This window comes from Metopolophium dirhodum, chromosome 7, assembly GCF_019925205.1.
Source record: "Metopolophium dirhodum isolate CAU chromosome 7, ASM1992520v1, whole genome shotgun sequence".
Classification (NCBI taxonomy): domain Eukaryota; kingdom Metazoa; phylum Arthropoda; class Insecta; order Hemiptera; family Aphididae; genus Metopolophium; species Metopolophium dirhodum.
This window is the reverse complement of record NC_083566.1, coordinates 5973036-5996928: the sequence shown is the minus strand read 5'-3', so window position 1 is coordinate 5996928 and position 23893 is coordinate 5973036. Positions and strand designations below refer to the sequence as shown.

The 23893-nt window shown below is 25.7% G+C and overlaps 1 protein-coding gene across 3 annotated transcripts in view; it reads right to left on the bottom strand.

Annotated features, from left to right (window-relative positions):
- Window positions 1–666: 666 nt before the first annotated feature.
- The window catches only part of LOC132948197 (protein MTSS 2-like), a 35758-nt gene continuing 12531 nt past the window's right edge, over window positions 667–23893 (bottom strand). Inside the window, exons 4-15 of one of the 3 annotated variants that reach the window (XM_061018567.1) lie at window positions 21887–21960; window positions 18320–18404; window positions 17633–17724; window positions 9288–9514; window positions 9104–9211; window positions 7201–7377; window positions 6385–6510; window positions 5911–6253; window positions 4877–4989; window positions 4503–4602; window positions 3300–3389; window positions 668–2263 (exon numbers count right to left, since the gene is read on the bottom strand). In XM_061018567.1, the coding sequence (XP_060874550.1) occupies window positions 1668–2263; window positions 3300–3389; window positions 4503–4602; window positions 4877–4989; window positions 5911–6253; window positions 6385–6510; window positions 7201–7377; window positions 9104–9211; window positions 9288–9514; window positions 17633–17724; window positions 18320–18404; window positions 21887–21960 (2131 nt within the window). In that variant the 3' untranslated portion in view covers window positions 668–1667. Of the gene's footprint in view, window positions 2264–3299; window positions 3390–4502; window positions 4603–4876; window positions 4990–5910; window positions 6254–6384; window positions 6511–7200; window positions 7378–9103; window positions 9212–9287; window positions 9515–17632; window positions 17725–18319; window positions 18405–21886; window positions 21961–23893 lie in introns of all 3 variants that reach the window. The other 2 variants (XM_061018569.1, XM_061018568.1) reach the window with 2 other exon arrangements.

The window sequence follows — 23893 nt, the reverse complement described above, 5'->3', positions numbered from 1 at the left end:
TCTGACCTATAGCAGTGCCACATGGGTCACCGAACAGTGACCCGGTGACAAACTTTATCCGGCCCGCAAACAAGAAAAAAAAAAGTAAAACCGATATTATTATACGTTCCAGTGTTGTAATTTATCATTTTTGTTCATTGGTTTTTTTTCGACGTTATTCATTTTATTTTAATGGTCCGCGAATAATTAACAGATTATTTATGTGAATACTTATGTATAAATATTATTTGGTGACCCCTGACCTACAAATTACAATGTTTAAAATGTACAGAAAGCAAAATGTATTGACAAATTTAGTCGAAATTTAAATTTCAAATGTTTATAAAAAAAATCACACTCATGTAGATAATAATTTTAAATTTATATAATATAAATTATGAGTTTTTTTATTTAAATTGTGTAGACAATTATAAAATAAACATTTTATGAACATTTCAAGTATTTATGATTATTTGTTTTTTAATTACAACAAAATATCAAAAATGGATTGAGGAAAAATAGTTAATTTACAAATGAATAGCCAATGTCAAAAAAATTTGAACTTCCAACGCACATACAAATAAATAAATGTGACTTTTGGTAAATTTTTTTTTTATCAAAGGTGTTTTCTTATACTTATTAGTTATTATAAATAAAATTTAATAAATGTAATCTTTCATTTATTTTCATTAATCATACAACAAACGGTTATTATGAACCCTTAAAAACAAATCCACAATTTTCTATACACAAAAAAAAACATAATATAAATAAATATTTGTTACAAAAAAAAAAATCAACTACAAAAAAGTAATATTAATAATAGTAATAATAATAATAATAATAATAATAATAATAATAATAATAATAATAATTATATAAATAAAGATTATACAATACATCAATAGTTTTAATGCATTTACAAATTCATACATTAATATATTTTGATAAGTATCAATAAATGTTTATAGACGGATGTCAAATTGACTTTGGTTTTATATAATAACTGTTTACTTTTTAAACAATATCATATTTCTAAAAAAGAGCATAATATATTAGCATTAAGTGTATACTGAAAGTCAGAACATAATTAATTATATCAATGAACACAGGTGTATACATTTATAATATTGACTATTGAATGATATCTAAATTAATAGTTTTTGGAATAATTTTGGTATGCCAAATGTGAGTGTTTTATGTTTTGTGTAATAAACATTTAGTTATAAGTGATCACCATGAACTACGGAATGTGTTAGTAAAAAAAATATACATGTCTGGAATGATATCAATATACTAGACTCAAGTTCAAATTATCCATAAAAGATTTGATAGAGCTTATACATAGTATTTTTTCACCTTGGTCAAAAAACACTTACTTATAAGAAATAAGAAAGAAATCCTACATATTATTTTATAACTCGTGCCTCAAGTTTAGAATGTATATATATTTTCTTAGTAGTAGATACTGAGTAACTGTTAGAAATATTATGTTACCATGGATTTCATAGTTTATGAGATTATTTTAGTCTTAGAAGAATTCTAAATCCAATAACTATGTGAAAAATTTGAAATTATAAATATATTAGAATTTTCTGTTTAAATTAAATTGATTAGGTATTACAAAATAAAATCATGAAAATTCTTAATAATCGAAGAAAAACAACATTAACTTAGTGTATTAACTTTTAATTAGTTTTAGGTGCTGACCTGTCATTGACAGCAATAGACTTTCTTAACACCATACCTTTCCTTATTTGTTCCATTAGTGAATCATGACATGTGGCTGGATCCACAACAGAGTGTCTGGCAGGAGCAATCCAACGTCTGCCTAACTTAGGAGACCCACTTGTTGTTTTAGGTTGCTGCTGTAATAGTCTAGAGCCTAAAGCTGCCATAAACCCAGTAACTGGCTCAGATGAACGGCTATTACAGCGATCAGCACTTGTTGATCGATTACTCGGAGTGCGGCGCAATAAAATAGGACTTGCAGGTGTATGATTGAGTTGTGTTAGATTACGTACAGTTTCCGCCACATTTCCACCAGACGATTTACGTTGATGTGTCATGGGTTCAGAATATACTTTTTCTGATGTTAACGATGTTTGTGAACGACTTTGCTGACGTTGTTCTGCAGTAATATCTAGTAAAAATGGCGGTGGAGGAGGTAGATTTTGTACTGAATTGTTTAAAATGGACGGTGTACGGCGTATAGGTGGAGGTGGCTTGTTGCTTTGTATAGAAGACCGACGACACAGTGTACCGCTTCTAAGACTGGAATAACCTGAAAATAAGAATAAATAAATTACAATACATTTTATTATTTAATTTGAATGAAAATAATATATATAAAAAAATCATAATCAAACGTTAACAACATAGAAATCAGGTGGGGTTGTTAATTTTTCAAAACAATATTTAAATATAAATATTTCTAAGAAAAAACTTTACACAAACAAATTGAACATGCAATTTACTACTGTAAAAAAGGTTATTTTGTTACTAATACATTTTTAAAAGTTTTTTTTGTTAATTTCTAATTAATGATCAAATTAAAAAAATATTTGTATAATTAAATACAATACCTAATCATTGTTTTTATGGTTATGAGGCATGGATTTAAATGAAAATTTTATTGTCTTAAGACTTTGCTTTCCGTGCACCTATTATGTTTCATACAACAAATATATAAATATGAAAGTTTTATTCTGCATTTTTTTTTTATATTTTGAGTACATTTTTTGTATATTTTATGGGAATGGATACAATTTGGTTAAAATTAACCATTAACTATCTCAAAAATAAGAAAATAGGTATACATTTTTTTGTTACATCATATTATTTTTACCTATGTACCGAAAAAAGTGCTCATGGCTGCACCAATGGTCTGACAAACAAAATTGTTGTCATGTGCTGACATTGTATATGTATAAATATATATTATATTATATGTTTCGATTGTTTTATTTATGACTTGCAACAATTGCCATAATGTCGAAATGCGTGAAACAAAATATAATATAAATTTGTATTGAACATTATGTTAAAAACAATTTTAAGGGCATTTTTGTTGTTTTTATAGTATAAATTCAAGCCCTAGAAATGAGTCAACAATTATAAAAATAAACACATTTCAATTTTTTCTTAGTTTTAAAATTTACAATTTAAAAGTTAGATATTTTTTATTCTTAATGTTAAGGAATGTATTTACATTTTAAATTATCACTAAGTTTAGTTTCTAGTTAACTTCAAAATTGTTAAAAAAAAAAATAATAAGTATTATATAACTATTACAAAATCACTGCATCGGGAATACATACCCAATGTAGATACAGGCCTTACACGATCTTTGATGGCACTAATATTTCGACTATCCAATGTACAATATTTCAGAAGTGAATTTTCCACTTCTATATAATATATAAACAAACATACACAAGCAAGCACAATAGAATTAGATGAAATAAGAACAATATAAATTACATGATTTCTAAGCATTACACATTTTTTCATTTAGTCTCCATTATTTGGTCTCTGAGCAGTTCGCAAACTGTGGGTCGTGATTATATTTTTAGTGAACCACATTAAGTTTTAAAATATTAATATATATTTAAAAAAGAAAATTGAACATTATCCACTACAATTATAAGTGTACCAGTGACGTGTCAGCATGATTCTGTTAGACTAAAAGTTATCGCAAAGATAGGTAATTACTCATAACTTCTTAAGTACGTTGTGGGTCGCTAAAATTTAAATATTTTCCAAAATAGGTGGTAGTGTGGTACCATGAAAAGTTTGGGAACCTCTGCTCTACAGAATAGTAGTTTTGATAATCCATGAAAATACTATAATTCTCTATGACAATAATTAAATCAAACATATTTACATTTTATTTTGATTAATTATTTAGTTTATAAAATTGTTCAGGCTATTTACCATCTTTATGATGACAATAATAATTAAATAATTCTATAAATGGTTACCATAGACGTATAACATATTAACTAGATCGCTGTCTTCATGTTATTATTGATGCATACAATTTGTTATCAAAGAGGTGAATGTATGATGGATGTATAATATATTATATTATCTGTAGGTATTTTCTGTCGCTATAGCATAAAGCATGTAGTGTTGTTAAAGTATACATTTTTTGTAAACATACACCTATTTGATAACTAATTTCAAAACATAACACAGTTTATAATACAAAGACAGCTATCTAGTTAATATATTATTGCTATATAATGTTACATTACTATGATGATGATATAAAATGATAAGTGAAAAATAAAAATACCTAAAGTAATTTATCAAAAATTAACATTAAGGGTTGAAAAGTTATTTGTTACTTAAGAACCAAAAAATGGAGACAAACTAACAAAATTTGCAGAGGAAAAAAATAAATGTTCAATAATCAATAATATACTTTTAAAGTCATGTGTACTATATAGTAGTAAGTAATGTGCAACTATTTTACTATTTTTTTTTTTTCAAATAAATTAAATATATAATATAATCACCTTCATCAGGAGTGGCATTTGATATTGCTGTTTGACTACTATAGCCGCTTGAAGACTCCAGAGAACTCTCACTAGTGCTCTCCTTTCGATCTCCATCGCTCTGTGTTTAAAAATGTATATATATATATTTAAATAAATTAATAATATTAGTATGAAAATTAAAATCTATCCAAAATATTGGCTCAACAACTTAAAGTTTAATATGTTTTTTTGTCTACATGTAAGGTGGTATAGTTATACAATTGGTGGTGGCCAATACCATGAAATAGATTTACTTAGAAAATAATTTATAGTGTTTTTAAGTAAGTAAAACCTTTGGATAGATTTGGACAATGTATTGCTGTTTATTATAGCAAAAACAAAAAAAAAATTACTTTCAAATTTACGATTGAAGAAGGCTCGTTATGCTGTGAATTTCTTTCTTGAGCTTTGTTGGCAGCCATACTAGCTAGTTCATGCATATTGACATATGTTGGTTGAATATATTCTAAACAAAATACATAAGAATATAAATTATAAAATCATATGTATTATACAATTACCAAAAAAAAAAAAAAAATTATGGACCATAAAAAAATAAATCGTTGCATATCAATTTACAATTATCATTTAAATAAAAAAATAGTAAGTCAGGTTCTAAACTTTAGATTTTGGCTAAGAATTTAATTAACGGAATTACATTTTTAAGCCATTAAAAGCATCTATTTAGTACTAAACTGTATGAATATTGTACTATCATTGATAATAAATAATAGTATTTAAAACCAACAGTACCTACTATCCATCGAGAAATTATTATTCTTAATTCTCAAGTCAGTTTAACCAGAAAAGTTTGAATATATTCAAACTTATAAATGTTTGAATTGTGTGAAAAGAAGTAATACACAACAATGTAAACCCGATATATTCATTGTTTAACTCTGAATTTAAGAAATATGATGAATATGGTATAGTGATTCGAGCCACTTGACTTTTGGTTCTACACTAAACTACCCCAGAAAATGTGATATATTAGGTAAAAGAAAACGAAAAAGAACATCTCTAAAGTACTATCTCTGTACAATTACCACTCCAACATTTTCATTCTGTAAAAATAAAAATTGAACTGTGTAATCTATTGTACAACAAACAAATCATATCTCTATTCAGGATCTAAAAATGATTATTCATTGTTTTCACAGATAATGATAACATATTTTTGAACACAATGTAAAACTCCAATAAATAATTACATATTCTACATTAAATGTATAAATTAATTTATTACAAACTATTATAGAATATATAAAAATTAAGAATGGAAATATTTCAATATTAAAGTAATATTATAAAAAAAATGACTTCTTTCCTCAAAAATTAAACATACAAAATGTGTGATTATAAGAACTATACATTTTTTTTTACAAACCAATTGTTTTTAGTGAGGTTGGATTATAACTTTTGTGCATATCTCTGGACGGGACATCAGGGACATGAGCATAATCATCTTGTGGTGAAACAACAGGGGTTTTATCAATAGAAGAAGAATCAGGTTGAAATGTGTACGCGCTAAGGGCTGGCCGTTGATGGTGGGCACCACCTGAAATTGTGTGTGGTCTTGCATCATTCATAATGGCTGACGCAGCACGTTCAAATTGCAATGTTTCCTGAGCATTGGGCCATGTGCCACATCCGCCTTCAGAACTAGCAAATGGTGTAGATGGTGTACTGCTTCCAGCACTGCTACTATTGGAATCAGATGAGTTAGGAGCCTAAGAGTAATAATATATTAATATAAAATAAACTATAAAATAACACCTAATATTAAAATTGTACTTAGTGGTTCTAAAAAATATAATACAGGAGTCAAATTCATTCAATCGTCTTTCATTTAGGCACTCACCTTTGAGTATGATTGTTGTTTTGTATAAATTGCGTCTTGGGATGTAAATCCCGAATCATGAGATGAAGCACTGCATAATCTACTAGGAGGTAAAGGTCCTTTGTAACGTAGCTCATTGGATACTGGCTAAATTACCATACACACACACACAAAAAAAAAAACATGCCAAAATAACTACATGTAATAAAAAAATAAATAACAAAAATATACAACACTTATTTTTAAATAACCTAGTACCTGAGTTTAAATAAAATTAATAATACTAAAACAATACAATTTACATTTAATTTATGGTTGTCGAGCTACTTTAGTATGACAAATTTCCATGGCAGGTTAAATTTTCTCAAAGTAGAAAATCTACTCAATTTGTAAATGTTGGAAATAAAATGTGTTTGGTTAATGCCCATTCATATTTTCCCATTAAGTAATAAAAGATTTTTGATTATTATATTTATATTTTATGAATTATTCATCATATTAATATCAACGATGATTGAAAAATAAATTTTAAACCAGCAAAATTAAAAAAAGTTTTCAGTATAAAATTAATAGTACCTATAGATAATTAGTTTTAAGTTTGTATTAAATATTGCGTTATTGCATTAATTTGAAATAAAATATAATTATGATTTAATTTAAGATTTGTACATTCAATTTTATTTCCTGGAGCCATATAAAATTATAAATAATACTTAATTCAACTACAATTGTGCAATGTAATTAATAAAAACACAATTATGCCGATACATATGAAAAAAACTCATGCCATTGTTTATAATTTTTTTTGTGTCGATCAATGTCTGTCTAAATCAATACCTGAAGCAATGAGCGGCTCCAGTATTGATGGCTTGGTGAATGTGTACTGCCGCTAGACCAGCTGTTTATTGAATTGATGGAACACATACTGGATTTACGTGAACCCAACGAACTGGGACTACTTGGGGGTGTTTGGTGTGTCCATGACATTTCACTACCTTTATAGTCAACCAACACCTAATAAACATTAATGCATTAAAACCTTTACAATATATATTTTTTAATATTAAGGGAATTAGAAATAAGTTATGTTGCTTTGTTATACCCATGATACAAAAAAAAAAAACAATTCAATTTTAATGGAGTAAGTGTAATTGAAAGTAGAGGCATAATAAATATATAAAGGACATTCCATGTGAATCATCCATACAGTAAAAAAACTACATACATCAACATGCGATAAATAAATATAATGGGTATAAATTTATTAATGTCATTAACATCATTTATAAAATTTAATTTGATTAGTTTTAATAGAAAAAGTATTTAGCATTACAAATTTGACACATTTTTCTTCTCTTAAACATTTTCATGACATTTAATTTAATTATTATTAGTCAATGTTCTGAAAGTTCTACTTGAAAATTTAATTTGTTCAAGTTTACGTTATATTTTTCAAAGGAACATGTTCATGTTCTTGTTGTAAAAAATGAATACATTAACTTGGTCGTTCATTTAAATTATTATTTTATAAATATTAAAAAAGTTAAATCATTTTAAAAAAAGCTTTTTTTTGAGTAGGTACCCATGTTATAGTTAAATCTTATATAATAATAACATAATATACAATATTAGATTACCTATCTATATTACAGTAAAATTAATTATAAAACAAAATACCCACACTTATACATCTAATAAATTCATCACTATTCTGTATTTAATGCATGGTTTGGTTACAGGGGTACCTAATTTATTGAAATCGAAGCCAAGTTGAAACATTTAGTTCATATGCTATAGATTACAAATATTTCTGTTAGATAGATGTTGTAGTTTCAAATTTAAATTGAAAAGTAAAAATTGTCCCCTCTCTGTAATTACCAGTTTATATAACTATCATCAATTTTAAAAATATAACAAATTTTTAATACACATAAAATAAATACTACATTTAGTAGTTATTTATGTGATATAAATTATAACTGAGTAAAAAAAATTATAAATATCTATTGTATTGTAATTTGTAATATGAATTTGTTGATACCACTACTTAGAAAAAATGTCAATATTATACAAAAACGTGATAATATCAAAAGTAAATTTAAAAAAGTTATTTTGGTAGTACAATCTACAATTTGTTAAAGTTCCTTAAAAATATGAATTATGTTCGTGTTCACATTGTTTTTACTATAAAAATAAGAGTGACGTTCACGTGCCATTTGCAAAGTATGAATGTGAACTGTTAGGTGAACAGCTAACGTCAAGTTTTACATAAACTCTAAGTTCTATTAAATTATTAATTATAAGGTAAGTATTATATGTATTCTATAAAAGTCGGACAATTAACAGAGATGAGAATTGAGATAGTAATTTTATTATTGTTTTACATTGAAAGCATTTATTGCATTCATTGCTTTCAAAATATGTATAAGTTATTTAGTATAAGAACAAGTATTAACATTTATCAAATTTGATTCGAACATTGTATGAATAAATCTTGAGCATAATTGTATGACATTTTAAAGAATTAGTTTTTAAAAACATTTTTTGATTAATATCTATTTAAAGTTGCGGTAAAATTGATGAAAATCTTTGAGTTAAACTAATATCACTAAACTTTTCGCTTTGAAAACTGATTTTAAATAGCATTTAATCTGACTAAATTGTCCTTGAATTGAATAAATTAACATAACATTGTATCAAATAAACACATGGGGCTGAAAAATAAATTAACTATCTTTACCTGTTCACTAGCTGGAGGTAATGAGTACGGCTCAGTAGTATGTGCTTCTAATTTATCCATAACTTCTTGTAAATGAGATAGTTCCATAAGCATGGCCACTTCTTCTTCCTAATTATACAATTTAATAGTCAATTGAGTTTATAACATTATACTTTTTTTTATTAACAAAATATATTAAACTTACGAGGACTGGTTTCAAAATTGTTACAAAAATACAATAACGACTTCGTTCTTCGATTAATGCTTCACGAACTGCTCTTTTTTCTGTTTCTTCCAATACAGCTTTTCTATCAGAAACGTCTTGCAAGGCTTTGTGCAGTTCATTCATTTTAGCACCTTTGCGTGCTTTTTTTTGTAAGCGCAGTGTATCCGTAGACCGCTTTTTTAACTCAGCTCTGGCTTTTTTATATTCTAAAAAATGTACAGTAACAATGATTTAAATTAATAAAAAAAGTTATTGGTAATAGTACAATCAACACATCATAATTTAATAAATAATTAAAACGATATTATAGGTAACTGTGGTTAAAATTACATTTAAATATAAATGTAATTGTGAAAAAACTGATACATATTTATTTTATCCATTTGCAACAACAATAACTTTAAATATGTTTTTATTATGAAAAGGACAGAATGTCTTTTTTATTTATGACATAAAAATTATTATATCTGTTTCTGGATTACACTTATTAATACATAATTTATTATTTATATTTATTTATTTTTTATACATTTATTCAACACATAATAAATAGGTACAGATCACATCACAGATACCTACGTATACTTACATAATTAATAAGTAATAACTAATAAATTATCTTTAAAATATATAATACATTTTATCACTTTAATTCTTTTTAGGGTTATAATAATAAATAAAACGCTTAGCAATAAACAAAATAAATCATCCTATATAATATAGCTGGTATAACATCAATAAATAATAATTATTGAGAAAAATATTTCTAAATATGTAAGAAATTATCTGATAGGTTTTCGAAACTTTATATTTAATTTGAACGGAGAGAAAAATTGTTTTTACCTATATTTAAATTGCCAAGAAGAATGACAAAAACGGTCATAGGTACGGATACTGGACGGTTATTAGTTTATGTATGTTATTAGGTGGCCAAGTGGGTAATATTGTAATAAATAATATTCTTATTCTTTTTGCCTTCAGCCTTGACCTCAGTCGTTTATTTGGTGCAGATTGTTTTTATGTTCTGAACGTAACTACGAAAGTGAGTAGGCATGGGTACACGAATGGTACCTACACAAGCCAAAAAAATATCATATTATCTAAATCTGTCACATAACATTTAACATTATGGAGATTAATAGCAATAATAAAAAAGCGAATTTTTTACTCTTGTCCTAGATACCGCGGGAGACGAAACAAGACAGGTGACATTGGACCCCTAAACACCCAATTTCACCTCAGTGCATCGAAACCACACCAGAAGCAGGGCCGGGTGTGGTCTAATATAACTCATAACAACGATGCGTAATTTATTTGACAAAGAATTAACGGTTTTTATTCTATATAATAGTATAGGTATAATATGTTAGACCACTATATTATAGCCCGAAAGAGAACGTGATATTGAATTCAACATAATATCTTTGAATAGGCAGTGGAGTATATTATATATATTATATTACATTATATTCTAATTATCGAGACATCGAGTGTTTTCACAAACAATTATAATTTATGGTAGGTACCTAGTATTATTATAATAATCAAAATGTAGTACGTTATAGGTATATCGTTTCTATATAAAAAGGAATTGAAAAGTACAATTTTGTAATTTCTATCAAAACTAGTTTGTATAATATTATCTGTAACAATAAAAGACAAAATATGACTTTTAAACTAATGGCGAAAAATCCAGATGTTATTTAGATTAACAATAATAAAAAAAAACATATTTTTTAATGATTAAATTATTTACCTACATAATATATTATTAATATTATAATACTCTATTCCTAACAATACAATATAAAAACTGTTTAGGTACACATATTTTACCTATGCGTTTGTATTTTTTTTATAATAGACAACAAATATAATATAACTTAGTCTTAGTTGTTCTAAGAGTCTTAGAACAATATTGATAAAAAACACATTTAACTTAAAAAAATTCCAAGAATATAGATAGATACGACTAAGATGCACTAAATTAATTGTACGACGTACTTCATCGCATCGTTTCTCATAAATTCCATAATTTATAGTAGATACCTAATAATAACTAATATATTTTAATACCTAAATTTTGATTAATTTGAATTCTGTGTAATATCTTAGTTACCAATTTACCATCTATTTGATATGCTACAGTTCAATACAACACATTAATATTGTATAAATACTTTGTACCATAAACGGTATGCAAATAGTGATTACTGGTTTAATTCCAAAATAATCATTAATTCAAATATGAATTAAGTTTGAAAATGTTTTCTGAACTGTATTTACTAATTAGTAACGAAGATGTATATTTTATGTCAATAATGAATAAATAATTTTAAATAATAGATATTAGGAAACCTAAAACATATTATATTAGGTCTTCGACCTTCGTACATTTTATACCTAATGTTGGTACCGATTTTTATACACTCGAGAACAAATGATGAGAAAATAGAACAGCAGAGATTACATAACTGTATTAATAGATTGTTTTTATAAATTATTTTCACAATCATTGCACAACCATTTTTTAACCACAAACTGTAATACTTCTCAAATAAAATTGATTAAGAGGATCTCTGTGCACTATTTGTTTTCCATCTCTGAACGACGCGAACATAGGCCAATCCGATTTTTTGATGTTATTTGTTAACATTAATATTAGAGTGAATTGACTCTATAATCAAACTATCAAACTTAAAGGAAACCATAATATTATCTAGGGAACCTCATATTTATTGATACTTTAATTTTAATGCAAGTTATGAGCATTTAAAAATTTAAATATTTTTATCGTATTTATAAATCACTTTTAAATTAAAATATCAATAAAATCTTATGAAGTGCCCTAGATAATATTTTAGCTTTAAGTTTTATTAAATAGCTATAACTGTTGTATGTTGCGCGTCGGTCAGAGAGTGCAAGAAAACATACTACGCTGATATTATTGACTATAAAATGCATATTCAATAGAATGAAATGTTCGTGATATTTTAGTTTGATTTGTATAAAAGTATGTGTACATATTATAAAATAGTTTAATTTACATTTATAAATTGAATGAAATATGGAAGCTTGTTAATAACTTTAAAAATATGTTTTGAAATATACGACTACTCTTGAAATAAAACGGATTCTTTGTTAGTATTCTAATTATTTCGTTACCTGCTGATAATAACTAGCAATATTTCCACTATAAAAACCAGTTAGTAATTCATATATTCTTTAAAAATATGACACAATTTAAGTATTATAATGAGTATAAATATCGATGTATTTCTCTCACTAGTCTCTATATTGTAAATATATATAAACATTAAAACATGTACAATATTATGTTTATAAACATTAAAACATGTACAATATTATGTTGTATTTTACAAATAACAGTAGGTATTTACTTTATTATTTTATGATAGAATTAAATCGATTTGTCCAATTACAATCTGGATTACCCATTTGTTATTGTTGTGGGTATTCATACTTTTCATATAAAACAAACATAACGTTTGTATACATATGCGATTGCAAAACTATTACGTGATTGAGAAAATAAAAGTTTTTATAAACGCGAACAGTGTCTTAATAGATTTTAGTGATTTTACAGTAAAAAAAATTAGAAATAAACATTAAACAGTCCACAAAGAGTTTATGTGGAAAAAATCGATAAACTCCCTATTTAGTTGTCGTGTGAAATGTTTAACCAAACATGTGGTAATACGTATAGAATTATACAGATATTATTGTATTATATACAGACTCGGCGTGGAAAACAACGTTGCCGCGGCCGCAGCGGTTTGGTGCGCGCGTGGACCGATACGCCTACACCACGCGCCTCGCCGACGCACAGATGTCGACGAGCAGCAATGCTACAAACCGACAAAAATCGTCGCCATCGCCGCCAGTTCTCTACGTGAGCGTTTAATTTTTTTTTAATATGAATTTTACTTAGAGCGTATTATGCTTATTGACCTCTTCTTATATTGGGCACATGTCCTCGGTGTGCATTGTAATGTTATAATAATAACCGAGAAACATACATTAAGATTAAGTGTTGAATTATATCTGGCAGGTAGAAAACTACCGCCACAACAACCATTTTTATATTTTAGGCATCAACTCTACTTCCGGGGAAAGTTTTGTATATCACTTTTCGGTAATCCTCCAGGTCAATCAGACACAATATTATAAGCGTTCATTGAAAATAATCAACTTAAAAATACTAAACAGAATATATAATTATTATTATATAGCCACTAAAAATCAACCATTACATATACGGTCTACACATGACATGACTTGACGTAATGCGTAGATTATTATCTTCCAATAACAAAAACTATACGTCTTGCAATCGTTTTAAGTTATAATTTGTAATAAGTATTATGATGACTATTGCAAAAGAAAAAAAAAAACATCGAATTCCTTATGGCCGTTATCCAAAAATGGTATTCTGAGAAGAAGGAAAATAAGCATTTAAACACAAGGATAAAAATTACAATCATTCATAATGATATTCATTGGTAGTAATATTATTATGTTTGTTGTTATATCAAGCATACTGATTAATTAAGCCAGCAATTTTTGAATCATATTATTTCAAATTATTAAACAAAAAAGATTTATTTATTAATTAGTTAATAAAAATATTTAAAAAAGAAGTAGGAAGAATATTTAACAATTTAAGAGGAAGTATAAGAAGAATATTTAACAATTCATACTGAGATTCTAGATTCTGAACGGAGCGTGTGTTTGGTGTATTCCCAGTTCGCCGACACCCAATTTGAAGGAAAAAAAATTAAATATGTAGGAATGAATTTTATTGCAGTACTTAGTGAAATAAAACTACTAACTAAAATCATAATCATAATTATTTGAAAACCACAGTGGACTTATATGTTATATATATATTTATAATACATTGATGGATGTCAATTATCATGTGATAGGTACCTATAATATTATCTTATACTCACCATTAAATAAGTTTACAGATATCATAACTTGGCCGATATATTATATATTATAGCCAATAGCTATACCTGTCCTTATACTGACGATTAAATAAATTTACAGATTATGATAGTACCTACCTATTATAGTTTTATTGCAATGCAACAAAGCATGTCGCCAATATCATTTGTCGGCGAATTGGGCTTTTTTTAAAAAACCATTAAAAACTGGATATTTTGATCTAAAAACCGGGTGTCGACACGAACTGGGCATAATCCGTGTGTTTTTCTTTCTGCCATCACTTTTTGAAGCAGTAAAAATACTTCGATTTTCAATTTTAAGGGTGGTTCCTCGTGAAGGCGACTTCCCTTGTTTTTTTTTTTTTATTAATAAGTAATAACTAACTAGGTATTTTAGTTAAAAATCTGCTCGGTATAGTTTTTTTCAAATTTCTAATAAATTCTAATAAATTATTTCACCAACTATAATAATCCTGCACTGAGGTGAAATAAGTGAGAAGAGTGCTCTAAAATTATCATCCACGAATTTTGTTTGTACATAATATATCATTTTTGGTTTTAAGCCTTGATATTCATACGAGGTTCGTTTAAAAGTAAAAACAACGCTGCTTTAAACTTTCATTTTAAATATAAGTCTATTATTTGATAAGTCTACACATTATCTAAAAATTATTTAATACAATTTCAAAAAATATAATACTGTATATTATACAGTTAAGCTATTGTACCTATGTACCTATTGCAGAATAATAATTATTTATTATTATGGACGTAGATAAGAGACCAAACCAAATAATAGAATAGGTTATAACCGTTATATGTATAATAAAAGTAAAACTGGCTATCCAACTTCTATCAAACACATTATCAGAGAATGCTGCAGAAACACAAGAGGCCCGACAAAAATTCGACATACCCGACCACCTTCACTACGTAACTAGGCACCAACGAAGATTCCATTAAAAATATTTTATTATTTAAAAGAGATATCAAATTGTACGATTTAGTTTAAATAATTTAAGTATGTAATACAAGCCAATGGCTCTGTTATCGAGGCTTAAATTTAAATAAAAAAAGAAAACTATTTAAAATGTAAAAAAAAATTCAAACTGTAATAAACAACACGTCAAGAAATAATTTATGTAAACGAGAATGTTGGATTAGTATTTTGTTCATTATCGATATAAGAAAGACAACAATATTATGCTAGTTGGCTTTATTGACAGAAAATAAAGAGTATGTGTATTTTATTTGAGTCATAAAAATGTCTTATATGTATGCAAATTTAACTCAATGAACCATATTAATAAATTCATCCGTTTACAATATCTCTACAAGACATATAATAATATGTTTAAACTTTATTTCCAGATTTAAGTTGGAATATCATAAAAATATCCATGTTAATATCGATTATCAAAAAATATTATATTAATTGTGTAGTAATATGCTAAGATATTATGTACAAGATATATTTTAATATTTATAAATTATATTAAATGTCAATACACATTCAGGGAAAAAAACTTATATTACATATTTTGTAAGATCGTGGTATTAGGGTAACCATAGCAACGGAAGATGCGTTAGGTGAAAACTAAAAAAATATATCCTTTTACTAACCATTGAAACTTAATATACAATTTGTATTTACATTTTTAAGTTCAAAGATTAAAATATTTAATTGAAATTTGAAATATCAATAAAATCATATCTATTTTAGAAGGGACTATATCATGAATATCACGGGAAATAAAAATTAATAATATTAAAAACTGCAGGTGTATGGTCACCACGAATAAAAAGTGTCGTAAACAATACATTGTTCATGTTCTTTAATTTGACAAATTAATTCATGTTAATCGACATTCATATTTTGTAGGCTTTTGTAGACACACTTCATAAAATTGCTAAAAAACATACAAAACTCATGTTTGGCACGGTTTAAAAAGAAATACCTACATTGTGCCGTAAGAGATGAAAACACATTCGCTTGTCACTGTGTGACCTATATTCATGCTCACAAAAACTCGTTAATTTAAAATTTACGAGTTATGAAGAAATATTATGTCTTAATATTTTTTTAGTACATTAAATAATTAGATATTTATAGTTACTAAAGCACCTAAATAACAAAAAATCGTATTAGAATTAAGTGCAAATATACTATCCAAAAGTAAGTAGGTATGTACTATATTTAAAATCAAGTTTGTTTCAATATTAATTATTAATGAGACTTTTACATTAAGTCCAGACGGGTCATAAGAAAAATATTTCTGGTTGGTTATGATTGGATCGGACAAAAATAAAACGTATAGGTATTGTACATTTTACATTTACGTCTTAACGAAAATTATATTATAAGTAGTACACTTTACAATTAGTACATTCAAAACTATGTTTCCCCCAGAAAACAACAATAGAGAATTCGAGAATTAAAAAAAAAATTACGGACCGGGTCTGGGCTGTTACAAAATGTTAGTTTAAGTTTCAGGCCGGCGCGGAACAAAAACAATGGCCTGTGCAGGTCTCTATAATACCTAGATAGATTATAATTTATAATAGATAGAAGGCTAATACAGATATTTAGGTTATGTCTGAATGACGCATATGTAGCATATGCACATTCAGTATTTGATCAATAGGCACCAAATTTTCTTTCAACTGTATTAATATTATCACTTTTAATAAGAGATAACAAATTTTACCAAAAAACATGTAGGTATTTTACAGATTTTTTTATCAGAAATATGCAAAAATAAAGGGTATGAAAGCAAATATTAATTTATATCATCGCATAGCTTAGTTTATTAACGGAAATATAATATATATATATAGTAGTTACTAGTTAGCTATACTATAAATAAATGATAGCTCGTTTCTTTAAAAAAACTTTTCTTGAATTGGCTTTTTTTTTATGGTACTTATAGGTGCATTATAATATTATTCGATTCATTTTTTATAAATAATTTTAAAACTGAACCAATATGCCTATATAGTTCATATTATTTTATATAATAATTAAATATATATTTATATATACATATAGGTACCTAATCTATTAATCATCTAACATTTGATACATCAATTATTGGTATTTAATATTTATTTTAATTTAGTATTAACATCGGGTTTAATAAACCCATCTTCAATAATTAATGACTATAAATCGAAATATTTATATTTCAAATGTTAAACACCAACCATAAATTATTTACAGTTCAATATTTTAAAAACTATTTTTAGAATTTTTAAGATATTAACAAGCTTTTTAGCTTTATATAACTAATTTTGATGTTTTTGAGAAAAATATTATTTTAAAAATGGGGAAATAACATTGGGTTTATTTACCTTTAGCGTGCTCTTTGTCCAGATTGACAATAGTCTTCTTCCAATCTTCTAGTTTCTCTTGAAGCGGAACCACCAAACAGTCCATTATTGCGCTGCGAATTCAACAAAAAAAAACGTGTTAGTTTCGGTTACGTTCAACTCCTGTCATATGAAGTATACACAATATTCGATTTAGAAAAGAAGGTGCCAATGGTTATTACTCGAAAATCACGCAAATTAATAATATTATAGTCCACTCAGACTTATTTTATATTTGCAGCATTAATACCAAATTAATATTATTTGATATTATTAATGACAAACATTTTATTATCTTGTTTAAATAGTTCTAAAATATAAAAGAATTTAATGTATATATAAAAAAAAAATACTATGTACCTAAAGTAAATATTGAATTTTGATGAAATCTATGTTAATACTAAATTATATAAAATTATACTTCATCGAATTGAGACGATCGTGATAGTAATAAATTAACTTAGGTACACAATAAGAATAGATTAGGTATTTAGGTATAATATACATTATTATTAGGTACTAATACCTATATTATGTACCTATTATTTAATATCAACGTTTTTTTCTTATAGGTAGACAATTACCTGCATACAATACTAAACGATTCAAAATGTGTATTCACGATAATGTATGTTATATTATAATTTATAATTTATATTAGCGTATTACCTTGAAAATGTTTTCATTCTAGCTTCAACAGCTCTATGACGAAGACACATTCTGGTCAAAGCAGTTCCAATTTCTTTAGTAGCACCTATAGAAAATAAAAATAAAATTTTTAAAAATTGTTTAGTAAAATAGTCGATGAAATTAAACACAAAGTAAGAACCTATTTCATACATGTTCAACAAGTCTTAACTATATAGCATTCATTTGAAGTATTATACACTTATACATAAGATAAAATTAGGAAAGTACAAATAATATTTAATATGTTAAATCAAAAATTCCATCTGAATTAAGATAATGAATACCGAATCAATAGCGAAGTAAATATTATCATTTTGAGCCTTCATGCCGTCATAGAACATATAATAAATTATCTAATAATATTATCTAAGGTGAGTGGGATGAGGTTTTAAAAAAAAATGTCGGCAAAATTTGCTTTTTGTATAATACTTATATGTTGTTACAGATTGTAAATATTATTTCAATAAAAAATAAATAAATAATCCAATTAGGTGTGCTCAAAGATTAAGAATAATCTAGCAAGTATGAAAATCATTTTTCGGGTATTATTTATATTTTTTCCAAAATGAGCATCGTGCACATGCATAATTATTTGAGGGTTGTTTGAAAATTCAGTAGGGGGATCCAGGTCGTAAAATTCAGTATGAGGGTTAGAATCCCCTGGAAAATATACCGACAGCCCTCTAATCGAGGGTGACTATTTCTGGGGATGAAACGACTGACTAACCCAAAATATTCGATACATGAAAACATTAGAATAAAATCGGTAGTGCTTATGACGCAGTTGGTAACGATCGTTCAAATGGAAATCCTTTCCGGAAAGGAAACAATGCTATTTACTGGACAGCATACCTTTTGTTTATACTGTTGATGATTTGCTCTAATGGTTTGATTAAGCCAAAAATATTTTTTGTAACCTACTGAATAATTACAACCATAATATAACCTTTATTTCCTGGTGTAAAAACAATATATACTTTTTTACAATAAAGAATAGTATCAGCGTTACTGAGAAATAATTTATTTTACGTAGGATAATATATTTTATACAACTGTTCTGCTTCTGTAATAGTTAAAGAGAACTGATTAAAGAACAAATAATAAAAACGATTGCCTTGTATATTATCACACTCATCGTTATATTCAATTTTGAAAACAAGGAAAATAATAAAGGCTTAAATTCCTAAGATTATGAACAAACGAATATAAATATGATGATATTAATATGTTTTAGATTTTTAAAATAACATTTAACAGAGTACTAAGTCATTTACATATAATATAGATTGTTTATGTATAGACTATAGAAGTACTTACCTACGCCTATCTAATTTAATTATTAAATAATTTGAAATGAAATCGAGTTGTTGTAACTGTATAAGTAAATCAAGGAATCGTACATTTTAAATTTCAAAAACGTATTAGCTACGTATAATTTACTTATAGGTACTTAAATATTCAAAATTAATTTAAAAATGTTAGACAAATCGCATTCAATAAAATAAATAAATTATTTAACGTAATTAATACGTTCACTATAATTTTTAAGATGATTTGATTCAATGGCATAAAAAAACAAAATAATAAGTTAGTTAAATATAAAAACAGATTTTATTACATTTATTCTTAACCTAAAAAAATGATATTAATTATAAATTTGAGATTTTTAGAATTCGGGAATAGGGCATAGGGATAGGGGAATAGGGAATGTTTAAATAAATAATATATTACGATTTATTATTTTAATAGGGTTTTTATATCAAGGTTGCATGTAAAACGGCGGTTCACCCTTCTATTATTCATTAATCATTATTATAATTCTGAACCTATATATATCCATATGTAACAGTATTTATCGATTTCTTTAGTTTTTAACGACTAAGTAACAGAACAGTAATAAGCATATAATATAATATTTAAGAACAATATATGTCAAATATACTTAATATTTCATGAAAAAATATTATACGAGCTGTAATTTTTTATTAGAATGTATCCATCGAATACACAATAATAAAATCACAAAGCAGTTAACGGCTTAGTATACAGTGTGTTCACACTGAGAAATAACACTAAATATTTCAGCTGAATGACCTTGGATTGAAATAGGGTTCAATACAACTTACTTTTTTTAAAACACTAATTTTTCTATACAGATTCAGATAAGAATGTTTTTTTAAACTATATTTTAATAAAGTTTTTTTCAATAACAAAATTGACAAAGTTAGAGTAAGTTTAAATTTATGAATAATCAAGCTATAATTATTTGTTTATATTACTCTTCTTTTTGTAATTGATCCTAATTTTACTTGTAAGATAAAGGAAAATAAACTAACACATTACAAAATTGATTATTTAGATTTCCTAATTTAATAAACATTTTTTTGTGTACAAATAATAATTTAATTTTACTGGAGCAGCGATAATTCGTAAATTTCAACTTACTCTAACATGTAAATTAACATGGTCAATTTTGTGATTAGGAAAAAACTGTTCGTACAATAATATTTTTTAATATATAATCTAACCGAATCTATAGAATAAAACTAGGCACCATTATTTAAATTCAAGTATATTCAATACAATTGTATTGGGCATATCAAAAGGGTTAAACGTTTAAAGTTTTCTCAAAATAAGTATTTCGGTATTCCCTTTTTACCTCCAGAAAACCCCATTTCAATCCAAAGTAATACATCTGAAATTTTAAGTGGTGTCTCTTAGCAGGAACATACTGTATATTATTTCAGTGACTGAGTATCACACACAGTATCTACTATATAATATTTTGTCTATATATCATATTATTCATTTTCTGCGATATGACAAGGATGTGGTATTGCTGGTATTGATAATTAATGCAAAATAAAACAATATTTTAATAATATATTTCTAACTTAATACAAAGTTGACATAAATTTAATAAAAAAATACTATTATTGAATATTTTGTTCAGAGTATATTTAACTATATACCTACATTGAATTTTTTTGTTTAGGAATACACAATATTTATCACTTACAACAAATTATAAGCATTGTATTATAATATATTATATCAACAATAAATATCGATAGTAGACCAACGATAACATTACGTTTTTTTGGTTATATCTTGCATACAATTACACAATATTATTATCTTATTCAACTTATTAATTTGTCATCGTACATTTCCAAGTCCACTGTAAAGAATGTATATATAATATTTATAGGTTTTACATAGTATGCAAAAATTATTATTCTTCATAGACTATAGAAATAACTAATAAGGTATATATAATATTAATTATGCATGAACAGACGTTAATAGGTAGTAGGTAGCTAATTCAAACATTTCAAGATGGAAACTAAAAATGTAATAATTCCGTTTTTTCTTAAATAGCACAGTTATATAATTTATTATATTAAATATAACACAAAATACTAATTAATATTATTTAGAAGAATGGTACTTAGTTCATCATTATAATTATATATGTCTGAAAAGTGCAGACATATGTTGTGCAATATATTTTATCGATTATATTAATATTTAAAAACAAAATACCTCTGGCATTAGTGGCAGCATCAGCAATTTTTTGAAAAGCATCCAGATAAGCTCCAATCGCGTGAATAGTTGCTCTGCAAAATGATAATGATAATATAATAAAACCAGTCATTATTTTTTTACTTGCTAATAAGTTACATAATATATAATATATTATACATATGTAGGTAAATAATATAATTCAAAAGTCTAACAAATAAACTTCACGTAAATAATTAAATAATTAATTGTTAACAATCTATACATGTGAATACATAATATATAATTAATTCATTTTAATAATAATTAAATCATTAACAAAAATCTGTACACGTGTCAGTGATTTTTGTATTATTCACTAATCTTGCATCACTCGCCTTTGCGCATCGTAGGATAGTATATACATTTATATACTATAAATTTAAATTATATAACACAATTAGGTATCGCTCACAAAAAATTTAAAAAGAAACTTTTTTTTTTTTTTAGAAGTACCTTATACTGAGTATAAGTAGTACCAGTGGTTTTCAAACGTTTAGGAAAAATGGCACACCGTGCTTCTCAATAAATGTTCATGGCATACTGATCTTTTTTTGCATTAAATAATTAGATTAATAAAATTGTTTTAAATTATAATTATATACATTTAATTAGAAATGTGTTTGGTGGGCGAACACATTTTTATTAATTATATTTTTATAATTTTATTCTTGGACGAATAGTTTAATTTTTTTAGAAAACACCGCGGGATAATAAATCTGAATTAATTTATGTTTAAATTTAAAAAAAAAAATTAAGTCTGAACAGAGTTTAATAATTATGGTTACAGAAATATTTGTTATGTGTAAAATTATTAATTATAGTTTACGTAATATTATAGTTTAGTACTAATAATAATAAAGTACCTATATGGTTATATGGGTATTAAATAATAAATAATAATTTTTATGGGTAAAAAAAATAAATATGCAAACATTTTTAATACTTATAAAGAAAACAGAATAGGTAAACAAGTCCATTAATATTAGTGATACTTATAGTATATAACTATATTAATTTATTAAAATTAAGAGTCTAAACCTTTATGTAAAAGTATAATATGTAACTTTAAAAAAATTATAATAGGTACGTAGGTATGGGCAAGGCCGTATCTGGACCCCTCCCCACCCTTAGAAATTTCTTCAATATCTTATTTTTAACCAAATATCAAAACCTAAATCGAACCAAACCGCAACTAAGTTGCTACTTTTGATTTCAATCAAAACTGAATCAACTATTCAATTTTTACATCAAACTCAAATCGAGCTTTTAAAAAAATAAAAAAATATGATAATTTATATTTAATAAATAATTACAATTTTATCTCTTTTACATAACTACGTTTTATTGAGAAAATGTAATATTTATATTTATCAAATTAAATGATAATATGTAATGATTTGTCATTGTATTCTAATTTAAGAGGACGTTACACCGTCATTAATTTTGTTGTCTCCGTCTTACAAGTGCGTAACATTTTGCAAATTTTGCGCTCCGCAGATCACATTTAACTGTTAGTTTAAAAATTAGAGTGAATTTACCTCTAATAAAATTTAAAGGTAAGATTGTTATCTAGGGTATTTCATAGACTTTTTATCATATTTTAATTTTAAAGCGAGTTATGAGTATTTTAAAATTTAAATTGTTTGTGTATATTATAAAATACTTATAACTCGCTTTAAAATTGAAATATAACGAAAAGCCTATAAGGTGCCTTAGATAATAATCTTATGTTTAAATTTTATTGTAGGTAAATTCACTCTAATTTTTAAACTATAACAGAGTTAAGCGTGATCTGCTGAACGTACAATTTGCTATATTACGCACTTGTACGGAGACAACAATAGTCCGTGTAACGTCCTCTTAACAGATACTTACGATGGCTTACTTTTATGTTTGTACACACAATTCAATTTTAAGACTAATAAATTGTACAATAGGTACCTAATAACGTTGACTTTATTTATTTAAAATAAATGTTTAATTTAA